Below are 17,558 nucleotides of genomic sequence, written 5' to 3'. Positions count from 1 at the left end.
TGCAAAACGTTTTCAATTTTTGGAAAAAACCTCTCACACAAAAATGGTGTAGTTTCCTGGATAATTCCAGAATAATCTTTTTTTTAATTATACCCTGTAAAGGAGAGAGAATAGTGAGAGTGTGTGCGTGCATGTGTGCACACGAATAAATGGAGTAAGGAGATAGAAGTGGGAAGAGTAAATCTATGGTAATAAGAAAGGAATAGTGGCATACCTTGACATTTCACAACACTTGTCATTACTAGGAAATAGGCAGGATCAATTTTTAAAGAAAACTTTTTTTTTTTTTTTTGGCTTATGCACAGAAACTGTATTTCTTGGAGTGAGGAGAAGACGCAACCTTTTGTATTGGTGCTCTCTAGTTAGGGTTCTGATACGCTATGTCCCTAACTGGAAAATGTAATTTCAAGGATAAAATTCTGCAGTGGACTTTAGAGATTCCCATAGCAGTAAGAACATGTCACTATTAGCAGTTCAACACCTGCTGAATTAATTGCTAGCTGCTTGCCTTTTGGTCAGATAATAATTGGAGGAAATAGAGAGCTGGGTAAAGCTGAGGGTGGCTACAATCTATGAATACAGTTATAAATGAACTGTTAATGCTGCTGTAAAACTCTTTAAAAACATATTTAAAATAATTAAAGTATCATTTTATAATAGAGTTCTTGAATCACTGCAATATTTTCTTTTTAATGGGCCATAAGAGCTGTCTATTGTACTTCACTATGTAGTAACATTGCTTGAAATTTAAAAAATTGATTCTGCTGAAACTGCTTGACTATAATATGCTATGGAGCAGATTCTCTGCTCTGCTAAGGTCTCTTTAATCACGTGGTTAAGTACATTGCTGAAGAGGGATGGAATTACATGCTGAAAACTAAGCACACGGTTAAGTGTTTTGTTGAACTGGGCTCATGGTTGGGGAGGAGGGGGCGGGAATCATCCAGTAGTGACTATTTCACTTGATAACCATGTCATCTGTGCTACACAGGGACAACTGAAGTACCATTAAGAACACTACTTTTATCATAATATCATTACATATATTATATAGCTCTTCTGATTTATTTTTAAAAATCTCCTAAATGAATGTATTTCAGAGAGGACACCAAGATTAATGCCAGAAGAAGGAAGCATGTATTACCCAAGGGTGCAACACTATAGAGAGCTCTTGGACTCCTTGCCTATGGATGCCTACACGCATGGCTGCATTTTACACCCAGAATTAACAGTGGATTCCATGATTCCAGCTTATGCGACAACTAGAATTCGCAGTATGTAGCCTGAACATAAACCCCAAAATATTGCCATTTAACAGATCTTTCTTACTTGGTTCTAAATATGTTTTATATTTAAAGATCCCTGAGACCTGAATAAGAATGTAGTTTTAAAATTTGCTTAACACATAAACAACTCATACTCAGACATTGTTGATGGCAAATACGTTTGATAAACGGATGCCCTACAGTTAGGCACTTAAATAACTGGGAGCAACTGGGTGCTCAGCAGTTTTGAAAATCAGCTTACTTAATAAAGTAACATGATATGGATTTATTGGCCTAGTTTTAGGCACTCATTTTTTTAAAATATTGGCCTTTTTAAATGAACAGTAAAATTTTCAAAAGTATGTAAGTTGCTTATGAGGGCCTAGGCTTCTAAGTAATGTAGGCACGTCTGAAAATTTTATCCAGTAACTCAAAACCAGGGATTTAGGAAACTTCAGTTCAATTCTCCCAATGTTGAGCATTCAGTCATAATGACAGGAAATACTGCTATCTATAATAGTTTTGTGGGCTGAAAGACGAGTACATTCATCAAGGTCTTTGTTTTTGAATGAACATGTCCTTTTCCATATTAGGCTGGTAACAACCCTTCCTCGCCCCCACACCCACAAAGTGCACTTTCTTTCTAGTCTGAATTTGTTCAGCTTCAACTGCCAACCAGATAAAATATCTGAGTCAGAGCTACTATCTCTTGTGATCACAGCCCCATTGGACATCAGTAGAGCTATGAGCATACTACTGAGGGAAGAATCTAGCCCTATATGTGTCATTTTAACTTTAAAATCTTGATAATTTTAAAAGATATTTTGCTTAAAATTTTGAAAGATTTGAAAATGTGGAAAAATACTCCTTTTGGGAATATCTGTGGAGTTAATTCTGCTAACAACAGGAAAGGATAGCAATTCGATTTGTGCTTAAAATGCACAGACAGTAATGGCATTTGCAAAATTTTAATTTTTTTATCTCGCTGTTTTAGGTTATAAAACAATGTACATATTTTCCTGTAGGCTGCACTAATAGTGCCTGCACCAAACCATTGCAGTGAAGAAAATATATTCTTTGTAAATGTAGAAATGTACAATGGCAGCAGAACTTCTATTAAAATAATGAACCCGACTGTCCTCTCTCTGAAACTAGTGTAATGAAGAGTAGCCTTACAAAGAGTGGAGTTTCACTGATCTAAAACTTGCGTGAGAGGAGAATTTGGCCCCATTTTTTGTAGGAGAAAATATTCACACCTGGGGGCAAAAAAGGATAAGCAGCATGGGTTCATCTGACAAATTAATTTTTAAAGATCAATTTGTCCCAAAATCCTGGATCTGCACAATCCCACATTTTGGGAATCTTCAAAGCAGGATATGGGATAAAATCCTGGCCCCATTGAAGTCAGTGGCAAAACTCTTATTGTCTTCAGTGGGGCCTGGATTTCACCTATTGATTTTTCCATTTAGACCAATTTCTGACTCCTAACATGTAGATTGTAAGGGTAGAGGGAACCATGGTAGTCATTTAGTCTGACTTCTGCATAATACAGGCCATTCATTGACTTAAATTCTGCTTCGAGTCCAATACTGTGGTTGGACTAGAGCATATCTACCAGAAAAACATATAATGTTGATTTAAAAAATTCCAGTGATTGGAGAATCTACCACAGTCCTTGGTTATTCCAGTGGTTAATTACACTCTCTGTTAAAAATTGCACCTTATTTCTGGTTTGAATATGTCAAGCTTCAAGTTCCAGCCTCTGAATTTTGTTATAACTTTGCCTGCTAGATTAAAGAGCCTTTTGTTATCAAATTTGTGTTTCCCCTGTAGGGTGCTTGTAGACTGTGATGAAATCACCCCATTTTCTTCTTCGATAAGCCAAATAGATTGAGCTCATTGTGTCCTTCACAACAAAGCATGTTTTCTAATCCTTTAATCATTCCTGTGGCTCTTTTCTGAACCCTCTTCAATTTTTCAACATCCATCTTGAAATGTGGACACCAGAACTGGACACAGTATTCCAATGGCAATCTCACAAGTGCCAAATACAGATGTAATATAGGTTTCAGAGTAACAGCCGTGTTAGTCTGTATTTGCAAAAAGAAAAGGAGTACTTGTGGCACCTTAGAGACTAACCAATTTATCTGAGCATAAGCTTTCGTGAGCTACAGCTCACTTCATCAGATGCATACTGTGGAAACTGCAGAAGACATTATATACACAGAGACCATGAAACAATACCTCCTCCCACTCCACTCTCCTGCTGGTGATAGCTTATCTAAAGTGATCACTCTCCTTACAATGTGTATGATAATCAAGTTGGGCCATTTCCAGCACAAATCCAGGTTTTCTCACCCCCCCCCTTTTTTTCCAAAAACCACACACACAAACTCACTCTCCTGCTGGTAATAGCTTATCCAAAGCGACCACTCTCCTTACAATGTGTATGAAAATCAAGGTGGGCCATTTCCAGCACAAATCCAGGTTCCCCCCCCCCCCCCCCCGAAAAAAAAACAAAACCCACACACACAAACTCACTCTCCTGCTGGTAATAACTTATCCAAAGTGACCACTCTCCCTACAATATGCATGATAATCAAGGTGGGCCATTTCCAGCACAAATCCAGGTTTTCTCAGCCTCCTCCCCCCCACACAAACTCACTCTCCTGCTGGTAGTAGCTCATCCAAACTGACCACTCTCCTTACAATGTGTATGATAATCAAGGTGGGCCATTTCCAGCATAAATCCAAGTTTAACCAGAATGTCTGGGCGGGGGGGTAGGAAAAAACAAGGGGAAATAGGCTACCTTGCATAATGACTTAGCCACTCCCAGTCTCTATTTAAGCCTAAATTAATAGTATCCAATTTGCAAATGAATTCCAATTCAGCAGTTTCTCACTGGAGTCTGGATTTGAAGTTTTTTTTGTTGTAAGATAGCGACCTTCATGTCTGTAATTGCGTGACCAGAGAGATTGAAGTGTTTTCCGACGGGTTTATGAATGTTATAATTCTTGACATCTGATTTGTGTCCATTTATTCTTTTACGTAGAGACTGTCCAGTTTGACCAATGTACATGGCAGAGGGGCATTGCTGGCACATGATGGCATATATCACATTGGTGGATGTGCAGGTGAACGAGCCTCTGATACTGTGGCTGATGTTATTAGGCCCTGTGATGGTGTCCCCTGAATAGATATGTGGGCTCAGTTGGCAACGGGCTTTGTTGCAAGGATAGGTTCCTGGGTTAGTGGTTCTGTTGTGTGGTATGTGGTTGTTGGTGAGTATTTGCTTCAGGTTGGGGGGCTGTCTGTAAGCAAGGACTGGCCTGTCTCCCAAGATTTGTGAGAGTGTTGGGTCATCCTTCAGGATAGGTTGTAGATCCTTAATAATGCATTGGAGGGGTTTTAGTTGGGGGCTGAAGGTGACGGCTAGTGGCGTTCTGTTATTTTCTTTGTTAGGCCTGTCCTGTAGTAGGTGACTTCTGGGAACTCTTCTGGCTCTATCAATCTGTTTCTTCACTTCCGCAGGTGGGTATTGTAGTTGTAAGAATGCTTGATAGAGATCTTGTAGGTGTTTGTCTCTGTCTGAGGGGTTGGAGCAAATGTGTTGTATAGCAGAGCTTGGCTGTAGACGATGGATCGTGTGGTGTGGTCAGGGTGAAAGCTGGAGGCATGTAGGTAGGAATAGCGGTCAGTAGGTTTCCGGTATAGGGTGGTGTTTATGTGACCATTGTTTATTAGTACTGTAGTGTCCAGGAAGTGGATCTCTTGTGTGGACTGGACCAGGCTGAGGTTGATGGTGGGAAAACCTGGATTTGTGCTGGAAATGGCCCAACTTGATTATCATACACATTGAAAGGAGAGTGATCACTTTAGATAAGCTATTACCAGCAGGAGAGTGGGGTGGGAGGAGGTATTGTTTCATGGTCTCTGTGTATAAGATGTAATATAGACTTTCTACTCAAGAGTTCCTCATTTATACATTCAAGGATTGCATTAGCTCTTATAGCTACAGCATTGCACTGTGAGCTCATGGTCAGTTGATTATCCACCATAACCACCGACTCTTTTTCAGCATCAGTGCTTCCCAGGATAGAATCCCTCATCCAGTAAGTAGGGCCTCCAGTCTTTGTTTCTAGATGTTGGACTTTACATTTGGCCATATTGAAATGCATATTGTTTGCTTCATTGCTTGCCCCCAGTTTAGCAAATGACTCAGATCACTGTATATCACTTCTTCGTTATTTACAATTCTTCCAACCTTTGTGTCATGTGCAAACTTTATCAGTAACGCTTCTGTTTTCTTCCCGGTCATTGATACAAATATAAATAGCATAGGGCCAAGAAGCAGATCTTGGGACCTCACTAGTAACACAGACACGTAATGATAATTCCTCCTTTAAATTAAATTTGGAGACCTATCAATTAGCCAGTTTTTAAGACATTTAATGTGTGCCATGTTCTCATTCAGAAACCACTTCTCATTTCTTCAGGCTGGTTAAAATGACATGTTTCTTTGCAATTTTGCACACCACTTACTTAATTTCTGTGGACTAAAACATGAATGTAGTGGGTGATTTTATATAATTCCTGTTTCTGTTTTATCAGGCCAAGTAGGTAACTTGTTGAAATAAGACTTTCACAGCTATTTAAGGTTGAAACAAAGAACATATAAAATAATGGGCCTTATTCTTCTCTTACAGCAATTTTACTTCAATTTAACTCCACAGATTTAGGCTTCATCTACTCTACAAAGTTTTGATGGCATAGCTGTTGACTAGCAGTGTGAGAGAATCACACCTCCTAGTTGATACAGCTGTGCAGCAAAATTCCTGGTATAGATGCAGCTAAGCTGACTATGTTAGCATATCTAATGTTGTTCAGAGAGGTGGTTTAGCTGTGTTGGCAGAACTCCTTCTGTTGGGTTATACTACATCTCCACTAGGGGTCTCTGTTGGCACAGCTCTACCAGCAAAACATTTGAATTGTAGACAAGGCCTCTAAAAGAGTTACACCTAATTTCCACTAGTGAATTTGAGAGGAGGCTCAGGCCCTATAAGTATTCTTCTGTGTTCAGTTTTTTATTACTGGAGATATGTGTTTAATAAAAACTTGCTTACTCTGAGCCTAACTTTTGACATTATGGGTTTGTGAGCTGGTGGAGTCTCTTCCAAGGTCCAAACAAACTACACACTTGTTTAAAAATGAAAAAGTTATCCCCTCTGTAATACAAATAAATAATGATAATGTCACTATAGGGTCTTCACTCACATTTCTCCTTCGCATTACACAAGCAGAACCTTTTGCTAGCCTATAGCAAATATACACCCTGCCCAACATTTTCAAAAGGGGCTGCTGATTTTAGGTGTCTCAAATTTTGACCAACTCGGAACACTTTGGGCCAGATTTTCAAAAGGTGCAGCTAGACAAAGATCTTTAGATGCATAAATACCTGTAAAAATTTGGCCCTTTGTGCCTTGATTTTTTTAAGAACTGCTCAGTACTCAGAACACCGATCAAACTTAAAGGGAGCTGTGGGTGCTCCAGGCCCAGGTGTCCAAACTTGGGCACCCAGAAACTGCTCACACAAAATTAGAGACCACCTTTGAAAACTTGGTGGCAAATATTTTTCAGGAACAAAGTATAAGCATTTGCTGCGAAGATACAGCTGTTTACTACATTTGTTGCCATGTGCCATTTTCCTTCCCTCTTTGGTAATGAGTAACAAAGAAGTTGGGTTTACTGAAAGAACAAATGAATAGCTTCACCAGTCCTTCATTCTTTCTCCCTGGAAGCAAGTGCCTGGTTTATAGAATTAATCACAAAATAGGGAGTAGAAAATGTTTTGGGGTCGCTTGTTAATTCATCATACCACTACTCCAAACTGTGATATCTCTGAGCCACTTGACATGGAAACTTCATTCAGAAACCACTTCTCATTTAAAATGACATATGTTTTGTAGCAATTTTTAACTCCACTTACTCATTAATTTTTGTGGATGAAAACATGAATATAGTGGGTGATTTTATATAATTCCTGTTTGTGTTTTATTAGGCCAGATAGGTAACACAGAATCGGAACTAAAGAAGCTTGCCAAAGAAAATCCAGACCTCCAAGATGCTTATATAGCAAAACAGAAGCGCCTTAAGGTGAGTAAATTAATGGTATCCCACCGTTAAACTAATTGGTTGGTAATATTGGACTTCTCCTGGAATGATTCACCTGTCATTATCAGTGTGCTCATTCAGGGAGACAGCCCTGCAAAACGTTTAGCACTTCGTCTCCCATCCAGCAGAACACTTCAATACATGCTTAATTTAAAGAACTTTAATATGCCACTGACTTCAAAGTTAAGCCTGTACGTGAGTGCTTTGCTGGACTGAAGTGAGAGCACTCACCCCATTGCAAGATTAAGCACTCAGAGTATCTCCATGCTGGAAATAATTTTTTTCTGTTCTTAGAGTCGTTACTAATATGTGTATTGCCAATAGCTTCCACTTGGCTTTTAACTGTGATGGGAAAATGTGCACATTTTATGAATATGTACTATAATCCCAAAATGAATCTTCTTCCGAAAACGCTAACTATAATATATATGTATGATTGTTTAAAACTATAACCTATGTATATTTGCAGTCTAAGCTGCTGGACCATGATAATATAAAGTACTTGAAGAAAATACTTGATGAATTGGAAAAAGTTTTGGATCAGGTGGAGACTGAGTTACAAAGGAGAAATGAAGAAACACCAGGTAAGGGATTATTCCTGTTTAATTCTATTGACAGTTATGTTTAACACAATTGATTCATCCAGATAGCAGCATTTGTTCTGTATGATACTTTTTGATGTATCCTTTTTAATTTATAGCCATCTAACTGCACTGAGCCTGTCAAATATGGCTTTCAATACTAATTTAGTCTAATGCAATCTACCGTCATTAGGAGCATATATGAGCACTTCTAAGTGTGCTTTTGAGACCTTGATCACACATTTTCAGCATGATTAGCCACAACATTCCATACTGCTTTTAAAAAAACATTTCATAAATTGCTTGAGGTCCCAATTCAACATAACACGTTCGTGCCTAACTTTAAACACGTCAGCAGGCCTCATGTGCTTAAAGTTAGGCATATGCTTAAATACCATGCTGAATTTAAACCGTTGTGATGGAGATAGGTACATAACTGACAGTCCTGGAGATTAAAGGCCTCTAGTCACGGAACAAAAACACTGTAGAGTAGCGGCAGTGCAAGTTCCCTCAGGCTTTTGTGCCACTATGTCCTAACCTTAGCTGATCCTTTTTAAAGAAAGCTCATTCTTTATGGTCATCCAGATTCTGATCCAGCTCCCACAGAAATCAATGGGAGCCTCTCCTCTCACTTTACCGGGAGCTGGATCAAGCTCTCAATCCTTCACTCTTCTACTGAGACTACCAATAAGGATGCTAGTTGGTATTAACCGTGTTATGTAAGTGAACTCCTACTCACTGAGAACAGAACTCAGACAACTAGCTCACTTCACATAGACAGCAAATCAGAAGTCAGATGGTAACAGCTTTTAGTCTCTATCAATACAGGCCGGATTAAAACCAATGAATGATACAATAGTGAATAAATCTTTTGGCCAAATTCTGTACTGCCACAATGCCAGTGGAGTTACACGAGCAAAGAATTTCATCCCATTACCAAACCCTTGAGAATTCATCTATACCCTCTGGAATTTCATCCAGATGCTCTAGAGTTTCTTGCATTTGTAAACCATAATCAAGCCTAGAACTTTCTGGACTCCTTGTTGAAGAGTTACCCAAATTGATTAAAAAACTGAATTCAGAAATCTTAATATCATTCTAGTGCTAAGAATGAGCTGTTTAACCAAATACAAACATTTTTATGACTGTTTCTCGTGGTTTTTCTTTCTTGAGATTCACTTCCAATTTCCTCTGTCTCCAAACTCCCCCCGCCCCCCACATCATGAATAGCAGCTCTAGTGATTAGATGATAACATTTCAGTGAACAAATGAGATGTACCAAAACTACTTCGTGAGGTACTTTGTTTTCTCATAGAGATCTTTCATCCAAACAGTGACCTGGCATGACATCACTTAGTTTGAGATTTGACAAGGGTATAGCAGGGGAAGGGAGGTGGCATTTGGCTGCATGTCAGAGTTCTGACAAATCAGATGCTTCTCTGAACTTCATCTAAGCTATCTAAACCTCTTGAGTCTGCAAATAGACCAGAAAAATCTCATGATTACAGGCTTTCTTATGAGATGTCTGGTTCTTGCTTTGGTTAGGCCATAGATACCATAAAAACATGTTTTCTCAATTCTCACAGTTCTTTCATTTTCATGCTCTTTCTCACACCCTGGCTCCAGCTGGGATTGGAAGGGGTCATTCGGAAATTCAGTTAGAAGGCTGGTTCTAAGTATTTCCCAGTCCAACCTCAAGCAGGTAAAACCACAACACACATGGGAAAGTGTGTTCTCATGAGACTTCCAATGCAGTTTTATGTGTCGTCTTTACTGAAGTAATTAGTTCATTTCCATTTCACAATGTATGTTACTTTCAGCAAGATAAGAATAAGCTTAAATGTGTGGGTGCCCATCTGAACCAAACCTCCAGACAGTTCGGATTTCACTTCTCACTGTTGGTCAGAAACCTAAACAAAAATAAAGATTAATGTGCAGAATTATAAAGACCATTTTTAATATACAGTAAAAGCTTTGTTATCTGTCGTGTTGGGGGAATGAGGGTTCTGGCTAGTCAAATATTCCGGTCAACTAAGAGTTATACTTACCAATGCGAGTTGTGGAGCCAGCACTCGGGGTAGGGGCAGTGCACAGAGCTGTCTGACTGCACCTCTGCCTAGGAGTAACAGGGACATGTCGCTGCTTGTGGGGAGCTGCCTGAGGTGAGCACCACCCGGATCTGGACACCTGGCTGCAACCCTATCAGAATTAATGGTTTTTAGAGCTTTCCAGTTGGGAAAGTGCCAGATAACACAGCTTTGACTGTATTGTTTTTCGTTTTTCTTCCTGTTCTAATCCCTTTCATATTTTTGATCTCCTTTTCTACCTGTTTATTCTATCTCTCTGACTTTCCAGTTATAGATTCGTAGATTTTAAGGCCAGAAGGGACCATTAGATCAGCTAGTCAGAATTCCTGTGTAACACAAGCTATAAAATTTCATGCAGTTACCCTGTATGGAGCCCAATGAACTTGTGTTTAAATAGAGCATATCTTCCAGACAGGCATCCAGTTTTGATCGGAAGACTTCAAGAGACAGAGAATCACCACTTCCTTTGGTAGTTCCAATAGATAATCATCCTCACTGCTTTACAAAAAAAAAGAGTGCCTTATTTCTATTTTGAATTTGTCTGTCTTTAACTTCTAGTCACTGGTTCTTGTTATTCCTTTTACTATTAGATTAAAGAGTCCTGTAGAACTGGGTATTTTCTCCCTCTGAATGTACTTGTATACCACAATGAAGTCACCTCTCAATCTGTCTCTGACCTTCTATTCCTTCCTTTTACTACTCCAATCTCTCCCTCCCTCCTAGTCTTCTTCCTCACACAAGTCTCCTGCTCACACAGTTAGCTGCTTAGATCTTCCCTTTTATTCTCCTTTTGTAAGGATTAACTTCCACATTTCTCTTCAGCTGCACAGAACTGATCCCCTCCCAGCACAGGTCTCTCTCCCCAGCCTTCTAGATATAACCACAGATCTCCCTGGCTCAGAGAGCATATACTTATTTTGATTTAAAAAATACAGCAGAGAGCACTGTATTTCACTTGAGCATTTCCACTTGAGATCTAAGCAGAATGTAACTTGCTGACTGGGTCATAGGAGGGCAATTAGGGGACTTGTAGCTAAATTGGCAATCCTGAAAAAATTACTGTCAGATCTTAAAAGTTCTGGGTAGGCCATGGGTCAGTGCAGAGCTCCTTTAATGGCCAGATCAACAGGTTAATTTTCTTTTGCTTGGAAAATTTTCATCAGATGTAAGCAGCTCCTATTTGAGTTTTTTTAAATAGTGTCATCCTGTTTGTGTCATTCTGTCACGCCTTTGCCAGCGGGACCTGCAGCCCTTGTAGTTTCCTTGTTTCCCTTCACCTCTATTGAGTTAATTTAGTCCTGAGAAAATTTAATTGGGAGCAAAAAAATGAGTCTCAAAGTACCAAACTGAAGTGTGGATCTTACTGGGCAACTGGGAGGTAGACTTTGCAGCATTGTATAGACTATGAGAAGGGGTTGGAGAAGGAAGTTAGCTATTAAATCAGATTTTTAAAAGTACTATTGTTGTTTATGAATCTGTTTATGTACTAGCAGTAAACATACATGTAATAGACCAGGCAACCTTCCACATACCTTGTACTTTGTTAGCTCCTAATTCTTTGTGTGTTTATCTCTGATTAGAAGATGGACAGCAGCCTTGGCTGTGTGGCGAATTCTTTAGTTTGGCAGATGTATCGCTTGCTGTTACATTACATCGCCTGAAGTTTCTGGGGTTTGCAAGAAGAAACTGGGGAAATGGAAAACGACCCAACTTGGAAGCTTATTATGAACGTGTCTTGAAGAGAAAAACATTTAACAAAGTTTTAGGACATGTCAACAACATATTAATCTCAGCAGTTCTGCCAACTGCGTTCCGGGTGGCCAAGAAAAGGGCACCAAGAGTTCTTGGTACGACCATGTTGGTTGGCTTGCTAGCGGGAATGGGTTATTTTGCTTTCACGTGTCTTCGGAAGAGATTTGTCAACATGATGTTGTCAATTAGAACAAGACAACCTTATTTTTAAACTCTAATTTGCCTGGTTGTGGGTGGGGAACACCTCTAACCCCCAGGAAAATCTCCAAGATAAACATATATGAAAGATTCATGGAGCAGAACATTGTCACAGAATAATAGTCTCCTACAATGACATACATGTATTGGAAAAGCTGAAATACTTGTAGATAATAAATGTTGCGGGGACAATAAAGAAAATAAAATATGTTCTTTTCAGATGAGGAGCTGTAGATCCTGTGGCAATGTTTTCTTAGAAGAATCCTTGTTTCTGTCTCTTTTACCAAATGACTGATGTAATTTTAGAACTTCTATTGAATTGGTATTCATGCAGCAATGCGACAGGTGCTCATTGTGGGTGAAATTCTTCAGTGTGCAGAAGACCAGCACAAGTCCTGGGCTCCGCTTGAGCCCTGAAAACAGGATTTAAGTGGGACTTAAGTGGCCCATAGTCCTTGTGCCTGTCCTTTGCATGGGAGAGAATTTCACCAAGATCAACTGCCATTGATTTGCAATGGGGCCATTATGACTGTCTTAGGAAATAGCCCTATAGGGCCAGGCTCTCATATGGAGGTTCAAATAGTAGCATGAGTTTCATTTATTTGGGAAGATACCTGAAGTGGGTGTGTGAAAATCAGCTAATTTGGGAAGACATAAGAGGAGATTTTTTTAAAGGGATAACTAGCAGGTAGGCTCTCAACTCCCATTGAGATTCAGGCACCTAACTTCAACTTGTCTCTTTGAAAATCCCCTGCATGGGCTGTGTGCACTCAAATAACCAATTTGCTTACATACCTTGGATATTTTTGCCTACAAATTAGGTGGGTGTAATTGTATGTAAGTAATTACATGTGTGAAAATATTGCCCATAAGTGCCACAACCTATCGGAAAATACCTTATCCACTAAAAATAGCTTTTTATATGAGTAAGATTTTCTGAGGATAGCTTCATTTTTGTTTGTTTTTTATTAGTGGAAAAGAGTCAGCCATCTGTCAAGTTTGATTGGCTAACAAAAAGACTCAAAGTGGGTAATTTTCCAGCCTGGTCTACTTATTTACTGAGAGGTTACAACTTGGTGAAAATGAGTGAAAATTGTTTGTACAACCTGGGAATAGCAAATTTGTATTGCAGTTTCTTCATAAAGCTACAGTTTGGATTTGAAGAAACAATTTAAATAACACAGATGCTTTAATGCAATCCACCAGTCAGTGGCTACTGATGGATGCATTGTTCAACCTGACCCAACTCCCTGTCATCCCTGTGGCAGTTGTGCACCTATCTGAGGCCAGATTTTGTTTGTGTGTCAGTCAGTGGCCTGACAGGAAGCACAAACTACCATAAGTCTGACCTAGCAAGATTTCTAGCTCATTTGTGAAGACCCAGAATGTTTCAAGAATTTTGGATTTATATCTGAACCAAAACGCATCTGAAGTTTTTGAAGTTTGGCTAGTTACTGATATTCTATCTGCTACCCAAGATCCATAAATCTGGAAACCCTGGATGCCCCATCATCTCAGGCATCAGTACTCTTACAGCAGGATTATTTGGTTATTTGGACTCTCTTCTCAGACCCTACGCTACCAGCACTCCTAGCAGTCTTCGAGACACCACCAACTTTTTGAGGAAACTACAGTGCATTGGTGATCTTCCTGAAAACACCATCTTGGCCACCATGGATGTAGAAGCTCTTTACACCAATATTCCACATGAGGATGGACTATAAGCTGTCAAGAACAGTATCCCTGATGAGGCCACAGCATGCCTGGTGGCTGAGCTTTGTGACTTTGTCCTCACCCACAACCATTTCAGATTTGGGGACATCTTATACCGTCAAGTCAGTGGCACTGCTATTGGTACCTGCATGGCCTCACAGTATGCCACCATTTTTATGGCTGACTTAGAACAACGCTTCCTCAGCCCTTGTCCCGTAGTGCCCCTCCTCAACTTGCACTACATTGATGACATCTTCACCATATGGACCCACGGGAAGGAGGCCCTTGAAGAATTCCACCTGGATTTCAACAACTTCCACCCCACCATCAACCTCAGCCTGGACCAGTCCACACAAGAGACCCAATTCCTGGACACTACAGTGCAAATAAGTGATGGTCACATAAACACCGCCCTATATCGGAAACCTACTGACCGCTATACTTATCTACATGCCTCCAGCTTCCATCCAGGACACATCACACGATCCATTGTCTACAGCCAAGCCCTAAGACACAACCGCATTTGCTCCAATCCCTCAGACAGAGACAAACACCTACAAGATCTCTATTAAGCATTCTTAAAACTACAGTACCCACCTGGGGAAGTGAGGAAAGAGATTGACAGAGCGAGAAAGGTACCCAGAAATCACCTACTACAGGACAGGCCCAACAAAGAAAATAACAGAACACCACTGGCCATCACGTACAGCCCCCAGCTAAAACCTCTCCAGCACATTATCAATGATCTACAACCTACCCTGGAAAACGATCCCTCACTCTCACAGATCTTGGGAGGCAGGCCAGACCTCACTTACGGACAGCCCCCCAACCTGAAGCAAATACTCACCAGCAACTACACACCACACCACAGAAACACTAACCCAGGAACCAATCCCTGTAGCAAACCTCATTGCCTACTCTGTCCCCATATCTACTCTAGCGACACCATCAGAGGACCCAACCACATCAGCCACACCATCAGAGGCTCATTCACCTGCACATCTACTAATGTTATATATGACATCATGTGCCAGCAATGCCCCTCTGCCATGTACATTGGCCAAACCGGACAGTCCCTACGTAAAAGAATAGATGGACACAAATCGGACATCAGGAATGGTAACATACAAAAGCCAGTAGGAGAACACTTCAATCTTCCTGGACATTCTCTAACAGATTTAAAAGTAGCTATACTTGAACAAAAAAAACTTCAGAAACAGACTTCAAAGAGAAACAGCAGAACTAAAATTCATTTGCAAATTTAACACCATTAATTTGGGCCTGAATAGGGACTGGGAGTGGCTGGCTCATTAAAAAAGCAGCTTTGCCTCTCCTGGAATTGACACCTTCTCATCTATTATTAGGAGTGGACTACATCCACCCTGATCGAATTGGCCCTGTCAGCACTCGTTCTCCACTTGTGAGGTAACTCCCTTCTCTTCATGTGTCAGTATAATAATGCCTGCATCTGTAATTTTCACTCCATGCATCTGATGAAGTGGGTTCTAGCCCATGGAAGCTTATGCCCAAGTAAATCTGTTAGTCTTTAATGTGCCACCAGATCATTGTTGTTTTAGTAGACAAAATGTTACTGTAATATCTAGTAATGGGCCTGAATCAAACTCCTATATCCCAATGCCCACAAACTTTAGTTGTTTGCTATGGTCTATCTCTAGTAATGTCTGGTTGAATTCTAATCGTCATTTGAAATGAGCAGATATGGATTTTAGCTGGATAGTTTTGGTGTCAAGCAGATGTTGAAAGGGATAATTTGTTCATTGAACATTGCTGGTTATAATTTAACAGAGTGTTAAGTGTTTAACAAAAGATGGCCCAAATCTTACTGCTTCTTTTCATTAGTAAGAAACATTCATACATAGGAAACAACACTTGTTTGTTTGTTTCTTTGTTTGTCTGTTGATGGTAAAAGACAGTTTCATATAATTCCATTTAATGACCCAGTTGTTTTGGACATCTTGATAAAATGAATGTGCTCTGTTTACAAAAACTTAGTATCGCTAGAGTAAATTTAATCCAGTAACACTGTTAATGTTTTGTGAGCTTTAAATGACTCTTGCTTTGTTGTTTGTATATTGCAGCATATCTCTATTTACTTTGTATCTGGCAAATTCCACAAAACAATATGCATCACTGGGTGCTTCAGTAGCATGTCATATTTCTGAGGAGTTTGAAAGTATAACATTAAAATATCTGTTCAAGTCATTCTAAAATTAACATAATTTAAATATAGACTATGCAGAATGAATTTCACCTTCTTTCCCTGCATAAAGTTCTCTTCCTAGAAAAATGTTTTCTGTTAGCACAAGTGTCCAGCCCACACTACCAATTTGTATGTATATTTATGATGAAGACTAATGATTGGTCAGGCTGTATAGTTTCACTCCCTCTTATCTATCCTTGATCTTTAGTGCCCTTGAGATTACACACATTCATTGCCTGCCAACAGCAGCATGTACTGCTGGGAAGACCTGAAATGACCACCAGATGTCAGTACTCTGCTAGGGCTGCACTTTGAGAATCCAGTTGAATTGTCATTGAAACTCTCACAAATTAAACGTTTCTGCTCTTGATCTGAGACAAAGGGAGTATCCTCCTCAGGGTAGCTAGTGTGGTTAAAAATGGTGTGACACAATTTATTTGCCATGTGATTTCAAACTGTTCTCAAACCTGGAATATTTATTGAATGACATAGTTTCTATAGTAAATATGTAGTGGCCTATGTGATTTGAGATTGTCTACCAGAGGGCAGAGTTAAAACAACACTTCACATTAACATGAACACTGAGTAGCAGGGAAATACATCTACCTGAATGAACACTTTATGGATAACACTATTCAGGAAAGTTCAGGTTGCTAGGTAGAGCATAAGTCTGTCACTAAAACTGTAATACTAAGTAGCTTTTGTTAGCCTTATGATTAACTACTTGATAGGCTACTCATTCTCACTGCGCTAAAGTGCTCTTCATCATGGCTGAAATCCACTCCTGTACAGAGGGCCAATAAAAGACCTATCACATAACTTAAGACCTCAACTTAGGGCTGATGTGGGATTTAAGTGTGCATTGACCTTGTGAGGACCCTGTGCACAGGGGTGAATTTCACCTTGTGTTTGTAAAGTTGCTTGTCTTTTAGCCCAATTTCTTTCCAGCAGTGATTAGTACTGCTTCCTGTGACCATTTTGTAGTTTGGATGCTCTCCTCCTTTGATTTTCATATACCGTTTTCTCTCCATATGTCACACAGCTGATGTACAGCAGTATGCTAGTATTTTTTTTGTATCATATGCTTGTATGTGGGCTCAGAAAAATAAATATGGGACGTGAAATGATGTTCTAGAGTAATGCATTTCCTTTGGTTTAACAAAACTGAGCACAAGGTTTTCCTGTAAAGTTAAATTATTTAGGCTGAGGCTGTTCAAGGAATTAAGCCACATAAATTTACAATTTACGTGTCATTCAAGAGTCAGTTGTACATGAGTTTGTGCACATATGTGGAAATAACATAGTTACATTGCTCCCTGATTGGCTGAGCCTATCTGATATACTGAGGAGGGTCAGCAGAAGTCATTTTAATATGTTTCTTCAGAAGGAGAGGCTATATTTTGTGTGCTGTCTGAGAGAATGAGAAAATTACTAACTTCCCTTTTAGGGTCTGGTCTGATAATCTTTGCTTACATCATAATTTGCATTACAATAGTGTTTACAGGGCCCCAACTAAAACCACAGCCCCTTTGCACTAGACATTGTATAAACACATGGTGAGACAAGAGT

General features: G+C 39.6%; 1 protein-coding gene across 7 annotated transcripts in view; it reads left to right on the top strand.

The window, feature by feature from the left end:
- The window catches only part of GDAP1 (ganglioside induced differentiation associated protein 1), a 54,711-nt gene extending 37,595 nt beyond the window's left edge, over nt 1-17,116 (top strand). For all 7 annotated transcript variants that reach the window (XM_077810110.1, XM_077810106.1, XM_077810111.1 and 4 more), the window contains 4 exons: nt 1,101-1,274; nt 7,325-7,419; nt 7,907-8,021; nt 11,686-17,116. In XM_077810110.1, coding sequence (XP_077666236.1) covers nt 1,101-1,274; nt 7,325-7,419; nt 7,907-8,021; nt 11,686-12,068 — 767 coding nt within the window. In that variant the 3' untranslated portion in view covers nt 12,069-17,116. The remainder of the gene's footprint in view (nt 1-1,100; nt 1,275-7,324; nt 7,420-7,906; nt 8,022-11,685) is intronic.
- Nucleotides 17,117-17,558: the final 442 nt, after the last annotated feature.

Source organism: Eretmochelys imbricata, chromosome 2 (genome assembly GCF_965152235.1).
Source record: "Eretmochelys imbricata isolate rEreImb1 chromosome 2, rEreImb1.hap1, whole genome shotgun sequence".
NCBI classification, from domain to species: Eukaryota; Metazoa; Chordata; order Testudines; family Cheloniidae; genus Eretmochelys; species Eretmochelys imbricata.
The sequence above is the reverse complement of the archived record's forward strand: the minus strand, read 5'-3'. Positions and strand labels throughout refer to the sequence as shown.